Source organism: Corythoichthys intestinalis, chromosome 3, assembly GCF_030265065.1.
Source record: "Corythoichthys intestinalis isolate RoL2023-P3 chromosome 3, ASM3026506v1, whole genome shotgun sequence".
Lineage (NCBI taxonomy): Eukaryota > Metazoa > Chordata > Actinopteri > Syngnathiformes > Syngnathidae > Corythoichthys > Corythoichthys intestinalis.
Window position 1 is genome coordinate 17,306,757 of NC_080397.1, and position 12,544 is coordinate 17,319,300.

At 37.9% G+C, this 12,544-nt stretch overlaps 1 protein-coding gene across 1 annotated transcript in view; it reads left to right on the forward strand.

Moving 5' to 3' along the window:
- Window positions 1–5,922: 5,922 nt before the first annotated feature.
- LOC130912955 (beta-1,3-galactosyl-O-glycosyl-glycoprotein beta-1,6-N-acetylglucosaminyltransferase-like) overlaps window positions 5,923–12,544 on the forward strand; it is a 29,580-nt gene continuing 22,958 nt past the window's right edge. The window contains exons 1-2 of the mRNA XM_057831143.1: window positions 5,923–5,981; window positions 8,142–8,466. Of these exons, the coding sequence (XP_057687126.1) occupies window positions 8,150–8,466 (317 nt within the window). The 5' untranslated portion in view covers window positions 5,923–5,981; window positions 8,142–8,149. The remainder of the gene's footprint in view (window positions 5,982–8,141; window positions 8,467–12,544) is intronic.

A 12,544-nucleotide genomic window follows, 5' to 3' on the forward strand; every position in this document is an offset into this window, starting at 1 on the left:
CCTGGTGGAAGGCGGTCCTGTCTACACAGTTCGCCGCCTGCTCAAGTCACGCCGTCGGGGCAGGGGCCTCCAATACCTGGTGGACTGGGAAGGATATGGCCCTGAGGAGAGGATGTGGGTTCCAGCTGGGCGGATTGTAGATCGGACCCTCATATCAGACTTCCACCGCCTCCATCCGGACCAACCGTCCGTCCGGCGGGGTCGACCTAGAGCGACTTGCTCTCAGCCCATGCCTGCATCTGACTCTGACTCTGAACCCGAACCTGTGCCATCGGTAGTTGATTCCTCCATTGGCGAAGAGGAGATTGAGCCAATGCCCTCGGTGGATGAGGCCATGGACTCTGAGATTGACCCAATGCCCTCAGAGGATGAGGCCATGGACTCTGATTAGTAGCCCTCGATGGGCTCAATCCTTGGGACTTCTGGAGCCGTCCCTTGAGAGGGGGGTTCTGTCACGTATTAATGTTTCAGCCATTAATGTATTAATGTTTCTGCCATTAATGTCTCATCTTCTTGCATGTGTAATATTTCAGCTAGTAATGTTTCATCATATTGTTTCACACTCTTACATCACAAGACCCTTTATTATGTCGCTTCATACTCATGCATCACAAAGGCCTTTATTATGTCATAAAGAATAACTGAGAAAACTATAAAAGCCTCGAGCAGACAACATCCAGTGTCAGATCGTTAGCGAACAAACATAGATCTGCATGTCAACTTGCCATTATCGCTTGATCTGATAGTTTTTCCTTACCTGTCAACATCAATAAAATCCTGGGTCTGCGATACGCAACTGGGGCCTCCGTCTCGTACATGACAATACTATCATTTTCAATGTTGGATTACACATAGTCAACTGAAAACCATTTCCAGAGAACATACACTCCCACAAAAGATATACTTTCATATTGACTAAGATAAATGTTCAAATAGTTCCAAAACTGAAAAAACATCTGTTGAAATAGCGCAAAAATAAATACTCAATCTAGAAGAAAGTAAACATTTCCTGATTTTAAAATATGAACTAAAAACACTTTAAAAAGTGTTCGTGATACTGCATTTGATAGTTCCCACTCTTTTCTTTTTGACCTTTAGGTCAGAGCAACATCCAAAAATGAAACTTGGACTTGATAAGTAATACTCTCAGAGACTTTTTTTTTTTTTGGTCCAGACTCCTAACCTTGGCGCAAGTCTCTCATTATAATTATGGCTGGAATCCATGAACATGGAAAACGCATCATTTACAATCATTGGTAATTAGTTGGAAGATTTTTCATTCCAAATGTGCTATTGTGTGACACTGTAAATAAATGAGTGTGATTTATTACTTTTGGAGACTCGCAATGCCTTTCCGTGCAGTTCCGGAAAATCACCCAATTGTAAGTAAGAATCAGCTGATTCAAAATATTGTCCTCATTAATGTTCTGTGCAGAATGGACTCAATAATATTAGATATTATTGTTACATACATTATAGAAGAAGATGGATATGTTCGAATTGAATGGATGACTTCACAGGCAAATACAAGATCCTAACAATACTCACGGGCATATCTAAAACGAATGACTGGCATAGTGGAATTACAGTGATTGCTAGTTCGCTGATTAAAAAAAAAATGTGTATAAATAGATATACAGTGTGTGTGTATATATATATATATATATATATATATATACATATATATATATACATATATATATATATATATATATATATATATATACACAGTGGGGAGAACAAGTATTTGATACACTGCAAATGGCTTTTCCCATTGACAGTGTATCAAATACTTGTTCTCCCCACTGTATATATACTCCCATTCAAAAGTTAAGGGTCACTTAGAAATTTCCTCCTTTTTGAAAGAAAAGCACAGTTTTTTTCAATGGAAATAACATTAATCAGAAAAATGTGGAAAATGACTATTCCAACGGAAATATCCAGTTTTAATGCAACATCTACGTAGTTTTGTAAAGAGGCCCATTTATAGCAAGCATCACTCCAGTGTTCTAATTAGGGTTGTTCCGATCATGTTTTTTTGCTCCCGATCCGATCCCGATCGTTTTAGTTTGAGTATCTGCCGATCCCGATATTTGCCGATCCGATTGCTTTTTTTTTGTGCTCCCGATTCAATTCCAATCATTCACGATAATTTTTCCCGATCATATACATTTTGGCAATGCATTAAGAAAAAAATGAATAAAACTCGGACGAATATATACATTCAACATACAGTACATAAGTACTGTATTTGTTTATTATGACAATAAATCCTCAAGATGGCATTTACATTATTAACATTCTTTCTGTGAGAGGGATCCACAGATAGAAAGACTTGTAATTCTTAAAGGATAAATGTGACTTTGTATATTGTGACTAAATATTGCCATCTAGTGTATTTGTTGAGCTTTCAGTAAATGATACTGCAGCCATTCAACCCAAATGCATGATGGGAAGTACAACCATGACTGTGCGTAGGGGCACCAATTGATATATCTTCTCTGCGTTGTGAAAGAACATAGGGTGTGAAGAAAATGATCAACTACTACCTTGCTTCCCCACATTGCCTCCTACGTCAGTTTTAATTGCTGAGAGAGGGAATGTAAGGCTTTAGCCCAAAAAAAAAAGGCTCCAAAGGATGTCAAAATTCACTCTCCTCATTATACGCTGCGTTTAGCTCTATATATTGATAGACGGCGCCTTTATAGATTGAACGCGACAATGTGTGAGTGGGTCGTGCAGCGCATTTGTTAATTATTTAACGTGATTAATTAAGAAAAAATAATTACCGCCGTTAACGCAATAAATGTATTAGCCCTACTTTAAGCCAAAACCACTCTGGATGAGTGTAAGACATTTTGTCTGTAACATTATATACAATTAGAAAATGATTAAAAAATATATATATATATATATAAAAAAGGCATGTCCGATATTTTTTTGCCGATTCCGATACTTTGAAAATGACGTGATCGGACCCGATCGATCGGAACATCTTTAGTTCTAATGGTACATTGTGCTTACTAGTTGCCTTAGAAGGATAATAGATGATTAGAAAACCTTGTGCAATCATGTTGGCACAGCTCAAAAACGTTTAGGTGGTTAGAGAAGCGATAAAACTGATCTTCCTTTGAGCTAGTTGGGTACCTGGAGCGTTACCTTTGTGGGTTTGATTAAACTCTCAAAATGGCCAGAAAAAGACAACTTTCACGTAAAACATGACAATCTGTTCTTAGAAATGAAGGCTATTCCATAACACAAACTGCCAAGAAATTGAAGATTTCCTATAACACTGTGTACCACTCGCTTCAGAGAGCAGCACAAACAAGATCTAACCAGTGTAGAAAGAGAAGCGGGAGGCCCCGCTGCACAACCAAGCAAGAAGACAAGTACATAAGAGTCTCTAGTTTGAGAAATAGATGCCACACAGGTCCTCATCTAGCAGCATCATTAAATAGTACCCATAAAATGCCAGTGTCAATGTCGACAGTGAAGAGACGACTCCAGGATTCTGGCTTTCAGGGCAGCGTGGCAAAAAAAAAGCTATATCTGAGACAGGCTAATAAATGGAAACGATAAATATGGGCAAAAGAACACAGACATTGGACAGAGGAAGATTGGGGAAAAAAGTGTTACTGACAGACAAATCATAATTTGAGCTGTTTGGACTTTGGATTAAAGAGAAGAAAATTTGTGAGATGCCGAACAACTGAAAAGATGCTGGAAGAGTGCCTGATGTCATTTGCCAACCATGTTAAAGGTAATGTGATGGTCTGGAGTTGCTTTGGTGCTGGTAAAGTGGGAGATTTGTACAAGGCCAATGGGATTTTAAATAAGGAAGGCTATCACTCCATTTTGCAACACCATGTCATACCCTGTGGACAACACTTGATTGGAGTCAATTTCATCCTACAACATGACAATGACCCAAAGCACATCTCCAAATTATGCAAGAACTATTTAGGAAAGAAGCATGCAGCTGGTATTCTATCTGTTATGGAGTGGCCAACATGATTTTGATGAAAGCAAAGTTTGAAGGAGAAAATTATTACTTGAAATAAAAATCCTTATTTCTAACCTTGTCAATGTCTTGACTATATTTTCTATTCATTTTGCAACTCATTTGAAACATAAAAGTGTGACTTTTGAAGGAAAACACAAAATTGTCTGAGTGACCCCAAACTTTTGAACTGTTGTGTTCTTAATTTACATCTACTTATGCATGGACACTGACACTTCCACACACCCCCACACATGTATTATATGAGGGAGAGAATTAAGTTTGTACAGTACAGTATGTATTATTTATGTTATTCATACATTGTTGTATGCATGTTATTCATATCATTAATATTTTCTTAACATGCTTCAAACTATTCTTTTATGTTCTAATGACAACAGGTGTTCATAGGGTTTTACATACACGTATTGATCCGCTATATACACCAAAATGTTTAAAAAGTGTGTGTGTGTGTGTGGGGTTGGGTACTGACATTCCTTCACTATACACGGTCGGTTCTTGTCGCCATTATCAGCGATAATTGAGGCATCACTGCGTTTATTTTAACGCTACTATACTGTCCTCTTGTGGCTAAAACTTGCACAACATTGCTTTTTTCCTTCTTTTGCACTTTTTTTAAACCATCAAGTAAATGGAAAAACATTTAATACAAATGACGTACACACAGTTGCTCAAAGAATTTAAGTATGCAAACGGCGACTTTCTTAGACCTCTGATATTGGAGAAAATAATGTTTAAACACAATAAATGACATTACTTGTGAGCAGAGCCGTTTGTGACGTCAATGTCGGTTATACCAGCGATCACGTGATAATAATATAATACATTAGAAGCCTGATCACCAGCCTGAAGATTGTTGTTGCTCTCGTTTGTTAAAAAATAAATAAATAAATAAATAAATAAATGTTTAAAAAAAAACAAAAAAAACCCTCATGATTCATGACTCATTGTTGTTGGGAAAATTAACCATAAATCGAAATTTCAAAATTCACCTCCAAACTTTACATTACTTTCGACTGATGTTCAAATATGTTTCATGTCACTTCATATGATACCAAACAAAAAAAGGGGTTGCAAATGAATCTCATTCGTAAAATGTTAAATAAATGATAATGTATAATGAAAATAACGCCCATTTCGTTTTTCTCTGTCCGTTTCAATGCGAAAAGGTAAAAATGTAAATGATGTACCTAGACTTTACGTAAACTGGCTGTTTTGTAGTGTTGTAGACTTGTAGTTATTGTAGTTTGTATTGTTAAAAAAAATTTTAAACAAAAAAAGTTTGTTATTGATGCTTTAACTAACCACAAGAGGGCGGTAACGATTTAATAAATGCACTAAAACTGGCCATTGCTTACCTTGATATATAATTGCATTTATAAAATATACAAATGTGTATACATTTGTTTTATCTACAAATACCTAAACCGCTTTTTTTTTTTAAATGTTTTTATTACAAATGTATTTATGTATAAATATAACAATTGAAAAGAATCAACTTATTGTTGAAAGCATTTATGAAAATTTAAAATATAAACTAATTTTTAAAAAAATAGCCCTGCATTCCAAATTTTTTTTGCTAAAACAATGTTTTCACTCTAAAAATAAAATAAATAAATGTAATTTATTCAGTCATGCTTATCCTCATCTTAATAATACAGTATAATATGAAATTTTAAATAACGTTATTTTAGAAAATTCATGTTAAGTAATGATATTTAATCGAATTGTGTAAATTTAATGTTTAAAACCAATGTTAGACTTTGTATACACACTGAAATTAATAGAATCAGAAAAAAGATTCACAAAAAGCTCACATTAAAATATACTATATATATAACAAAAAGGCTCTGTCAGTGTGAAACTTTATTTTGAAAACACTTGAGAGGAAGAGTTCATAATTGCCATCTGTGCGGTGGTGGTTTCAGGAAAACTCGTCAGACCGACAGCAGACAGACAGGTAAGCTTTACTTATATTATTAAAACAACAAAAATTGGGGGCACATTTATATGGCATTCATCCATCTATTTTTACAAATAAAAAATATAATTTAATGGTAAAGTCCTATTATTGTTCAATTTCAAAGTTTACTTTGTTAAATTATTTAGTTTGTAATTCATTGGCTGGATAGTTGGAATTTCTATGCATTTTATATGTATTTTAACACTCTCCCATTGAGTTTATTTTATAACTTATTGTTTATTTGTTCTATCAAATCCTCATATTGTTTTTTTTTTTTTTTTTCTTAAATGGTCAAAAATGTGTCACTTTAGGAGTACACAATCTACTATTGTTTTATTTTCCTAACAAACCTTGACGCCACAATTTGATGAACATTTAAAAATCTTTGACTTTGTGTTTTTGCTTTCAAGTAGAAGCGAAAGTTGAGTAGGCTTTTTTTTCTTCTTAAATTGTTGTTTTGTTTTTCTTAAATGCTGTCTATTGTGAAGTGATGTGGTTGTGTATTAATATTGGCGATGACAGACTATGAAAATTAATTTCCCTAGGTGACAATAAAGGCTAACTATCTAAGGACAAGAAGACTATAACCTATTACATGACCATGTCTTCATTTTTCCGTTGTAGATCGGTGCCAAATAAAAACTGAAGAGAGGTCGATTATCAGACTTTGAGTAATGTTGATTCTATATCAAATAGACAAAGGTAAGATCAGCATTACTTCTAAATAAGATTACTCAAGTAAAAGTAAAAGCAGTCATCCAAAAATTACTCAAGTACAAATAAAAAAGTATTCGTTAAAAAGACTACTCAAGTAATGAGTAACATTGTGAGTAACTGGTTACAATTATTATTTTTTTAAACAATTGAATATTTTTTCCCAGCACAACGTCATCTATATGAGGTGATATTATTATACTGTACAATAGCCTACTACTTGACCATATTTAGGCCAAAAACATGACACAAAAGTCATTAAATTCATACCCGAACAACATTATCACCCATCCATAGAGAACGAACGCCCTCTAGTGGAGAAAAACATTGTTACCTCTGATTGGTATAATGGAGTCATGTGGTTATTGTTGCGAGGTCTCATTGGTGAAACAGAGAGCCACTGTCGGTGTCTTTATTTTTTTTAACTGAAGTACGAGTAAAAGATGTAGGAGTAAAAATTACTTAAGTACAAGTATTTAACAAAAACTTTACTTAAGTAAAAGTACTTGCTTTAAAATTTACAAGTAAAAAGTAAAAGTATTTTCTCCCGATGCAAAAAATGTGAGAGATGAGCCAATATTCAAAGAAAGAGGGGGGGGGGGGGATCGCAAAAAATTGGCTGCTGTACTGTAAAACTAAAAAAAAAAAAAAAAACCTCCATAATTTAGCTTAATGGCAGATTGCAAGCCACTATCAGGTGCATACCCCCACCAATTGTACAAGAGTGTGCAGCACCCATCTGTAGGCGCGCTGCTCTCACAGTTGTTTTTTCTTGGTCAATATCTTGTTCACCTGACTAATCTTGCTTGTACTCGTGTTGCTGCCTCAATTATGGTATAATTGCACGTGGCTTATCGATTGCGCTGGAGGGATGAAAACGAAACTATCAATTCACAATGACAACCAAAAAAAACATACAAAAGTGACTTGAAACGCAGGCGACAATTTGAAAAGTAGTGGAGTTAAAAGTACAGATACGTACTGTAAAATGAAGTAAAAAGTACCGCTTCATATTTGTACTCAAGTAAAGTACAGATACACAAAAAGAAAAAAATTCTGAGGTAAAGAAGTACTTTTACTTTCTTACATTCCACCACTAAAAGTATGGTGAGGTAAAACTACTCTTTGTATTACATTTTTCTCAAAAAGTTACTCAAGCAAATGTAATGCATTACTACCCACCTTTGCTTTCTATCTGATATCACAGAGCTGAGATTGGTAATCTCCGAATAACACTATTCTGCACCTATTGTGAGAAACTACTTTTGAACAATGAATTTATTTCTTTTACTTACTTCATTTTACTTTTTTTTTTTGCACTGAACAATTTTACAATCAGAGTTGGAATTCAACATTACAGCTCTAATAATGATGGATTTATTTCTACTTTCACATTGTGAAGTGGGAAACAGTCATTATTTTATGGCTTTGTATGTTTTTAAGCACCGACAATGAAATGGCTCATGACAAGACGCGTAAGAAGCAACTCCCTGACACTTGCTGTCCTGCTAGCCGCCCTGTGTATACTCTGCCTGTTCAGCATGGGTCGCAAGGATGTTCAGAATCCAAACCACAGCAGCCTCAGTCGACTCACCCGGATTGGCTATGACGATATCGACGGTCCGGAAAAAGCGTGCAACTGCACGGCCATCTTGGAGGGCAAGCCTGAGGCACTGAATGAGGCCAAGATATTGACCATGCACAAAAGTTTCATCGAGAGCCTCAGAATTCCGGACCATTTTTATGTGAATGCCAGCAAAGACTGCACGTGAGTAATGAGTGAGTGGATTTTTTTTTTTTTTTTTTTTTATAAGTGTGAATCAAACTTTTTGTATCATCGTAGAAGTCAATTCATGTATTTTATCATCTGTGACTGGCTGGCTTGCAGTTCAGAGTGTACCCTGCCTCCTGCCCATTGTTAGCTGGGATAAGCTCCAGTACCCCCACGACCCTCGTGAGGATTAGCGGGTTAGAAAATTAATTAACGAATAGTTTCTCATATTTCTAAAATCGTTCAGGGCGATCAGGGAGGAATGCGATCTCCAACTGAGCATTCCACAGTGCAATTCTCCCATAAAACCTACTCATATGTCTTATCGTACAGTAGTTTCTCATTCCAGCCCGTCAACCCACCCGTCAGGTACGAGACAGGGGAACCAGTTGCGTATTGCAAACACAGGGCTTTATTAAGGCAGGCAATGAAAACAAACATGAACTGGGGGAATGGCGTAATCAGGTTGAGCAGGTCAGTCTTAAGTTCTGGTCGGCGTTATTTTCTTTGGGTTCAATAATGAGACTTTTGTTAACTCTGAACACACTTTACGGCATCATCTTATCACAGTACAAAGCACAACCCAAAAACAGTGTGTACCTACGCTGGCCGCTTACTACACAGTTATGTATCATTCCGCTAAGGGAGGTAAAGTAGTCCCAGACATATTACTTCATTCCCCTTGTTTAGTTAAAGAACACATACAAAATACTTGTTATGGATTATTTCCCATGCTCATCAACATAATCATATGAAATCTCTGCTCATTATTATATTAATTATTGACTGCAAAATATATCTTGTGTCAATTGTAACAGTCATTCTTCCATAATTGAATACACTGCTCAATTTCTTTATTCCTATTATTTGGCAAAACAATAGTGTTGAACATTTCACACAATGCAAACATTACATTTTTTTTAAACAATCATCAAACAGTCATTGTAGTGCGCAGGCTTGATTACCGGCCTTCATCTTGTAGTTATTGTCATGTACGAGACGGAGGACCCAGTTGCGTATCGCTGACACAGGACTTTATTGATGTTGACAGGCAAAGAAAACAATCAGGTCAAGTTGTAATGGATAGTTGACATGCTAGCGTATGCTGGAACGCTGACGATCTGACACTGGATGTTGTCTGCTCGAGGCTTTTATAGTTTTCTCGGTTATTCTTTATGACATAATAAAGGACTTTGTGATGCATGAGTATGGAGCGACATAATAAAGGGTCTTGTGATATATGAGTGTGAAACAATATGATGAAACATTACTAGCTGATGAAACATTACTAGCTGAAATATTACACATGCAAGAAGATGAGACATTAATGGCAGAAACATTAATACATTAGATCGTATTGTCATGTACGAGACGGAGGACCCAGTTGCGTATCGCAGACACAGGATTTTATTAATGTTGACAGGCAAGGGAAAACTATCAGGTCAAGTTGTAATGGATAGTTGACATGCTAGCGTATGCTGGAACGCTGACGATCTGACACTGGATGTTGTCTGCTCGAGGCTTTTATAGTTTTCTCAGTTATTCTTTATGACATAATAAAGGACTTTGTGATGCATGAGTATGGAGCGACATAATAAAGGGTCTTGTGATATACGAGTGTGAACCAATATGATGAAACATTACTAGCTGATGAAACATTACTAGCTGAAATATTACACATGCAAGAAGATGAGACATCAATGGCAGAAACATTAATACGTGACAGAACGACATAATAAAGGGTCTTGTGATATATGAGTGTGAAACAATATGATGAAACATTACTAGCTGATGAAACATTACTAGCTGAAATATTACACATGCAAGAAGATGAGACATTAATGGCAGAAACATTAATACATTAATGGCTGAAACATTAATACATTAATGGCAGAAACATTAATACGTGACAGAACCCCCCTCTCAAGGGACGGCTCCAGAAGTCCCAAGAATAGAGGGCTACACTGGCAGGGGTTGGAGCAAGCCGGCTGGGGAACGGCTGGTTGTGGCCCCACTGGATCACCTGGGACCTCCGATTATCAGGAACAAAGAGGCGATCAGTGGGGCAGGCGCTGGGACCAGGCTGATCCCGGATGGCTTCTTTAACCTGCTCCTCAATGTCGCAGGATTCCGGGCCAACAGGACTGACAGGTTCAGGGTTTTCCGCGTTAACAGGACTGACAGATTCAGGTTCAGGAACAGGACTGACAGACTTAGGCCCAGGGTTTTCCGCGTTAACAGGACTGACAGGTTCAGGTTCAGGAACAGGACTGACAGATTCAGGTTCAGGGTTTTCCGCGTTAACAGGACTGACAGATTCAGGGTTGGTGGGTATGATCAGGCAGGTCTGATGGCATCTACTGTGCAGAAACGGATGGGGAAATTTGGAGACGCCGAATGCCGAGCTGCTGGGCCAGATCCACATCCATGATGTTGGCCTCCGCTCCAGAGTGGATGAGAGCGGTCAAGTGACGGGTGGTGTCAGACAGCAGGAGGCGAATTTGGAGAAGGGGTTTACGAACGGGGAGAGACAGAAGACACGTTGAGCTCACCCGAATCTCCCCTACGTCTGGTGAGCTCTGGCTTTTGCTGGGTAGGTGGCGATTCGATGACCCTCACCTCCGCAGTACAGACACAGGTTAGAGGTGAAACGTCGCTGGCGTGAAACATCGCTGGCGCTCTTCAGGAGTTAGAGCAGCGCGACCGATCTCCATGGGCACAGGCTGGTGTTCGTGGCCAATCTGGATTAACGATGCGAGGTCACCAGACATCCGGGAGACCTCCTTTTCCGTTTGGTGAAGACGGTCCAGGACAGAGGGTTGATACGCTGGTTCCATTCTGGTCAGATCGTAATGTCATGTACGAGACGGAGGACCCAGTTGCGTATCGCTGACACAGGACTTTATTGATGTTGACAGGCAAAGAAAACAATCAGGTCAAGTTGTAATGGATAGTTGACATGCTAGCGTATGCTGGAACGCTGACGATCTGACACTGGATGTTGTCTGCTCGAGGCTTTTATAGTTTTCTCAGTTATTCTTTATGACATAATAAAGGACTTTGTGATGCATGAGTATGGAGCGACATAATAAAGGGTCTTGTGATATGTGAGTGTGAAACAATATGATGAAACATTACTAGCTGATGAAACATTACTAGCTGAAATATTACACATGCAAGAAGATGAGACATTAATGGCAGAAACATTAATACATTAATGGCTGAAACATTAATACATTAATGGCAGAAACATTAATACGTGACAGTTATTGGAATTTTGGCATCATTTTTTCCATCGGTGTGTCCTCTTGTCTTTTCTCGTCAACTTTCTTGCGATATTCATGCTTCATTATTGGTTCTGCAAATTGGATTTTTTTTTAGCATTCTCAGTTTGTTGAATTCCGGCATTGTATGGTCCATGCAGGTGGCTCCTGAGTCTTTGGACGATATAGCTTCGTGGTTCACAGCATCTTTGGAGTACAACTGCTGGGTGCCATGTTAGTCTCTCTTCATTCCAGACAGCCACGTGCTGACCGCTCCGTAGTGCAGGAAGCCCGTTTCAACAGTTACGACCATGATGTACCTTCATGTCAGCCACTCTCTGATTTAGATGTTGTCTATGTCCTTCTCCACCTGGATCTGTATGGCTTGGCAACGGGGTAGTGGTCGGCCTGTCAAAAAGAAGTTCTGCAGGTGATGGCAACAGGTGTCGCTCTCACTTGCAGCAAGGCAACATGCAGGTCTCCATTCGTTTGAATTGTCTTCTTCACAATCGATTTGATATGTTGGACATGGCTTTCGATGAATCTGTTGCTTTTTGGGAACTTGGGTGAGCTTGTAGTATGTTTCACTCCCCAAGAGGTCATCAATTTTTTGAAAACATGCCGAGTGTATTGTGGTCTATCGTCTGTCAGAATCTCATCCGGATGCCCAAACAAAGGCATGTATTTTTGTATTTTCAGTTAGACTGCATGGCCGGATACTGGTACAGATATTTCATCCACCAGCGGATATTTAGAATACCTGTCTACAGTCAATAGAAATTGTCGACCTTTGACCTCGAGCAAGTCAGAAG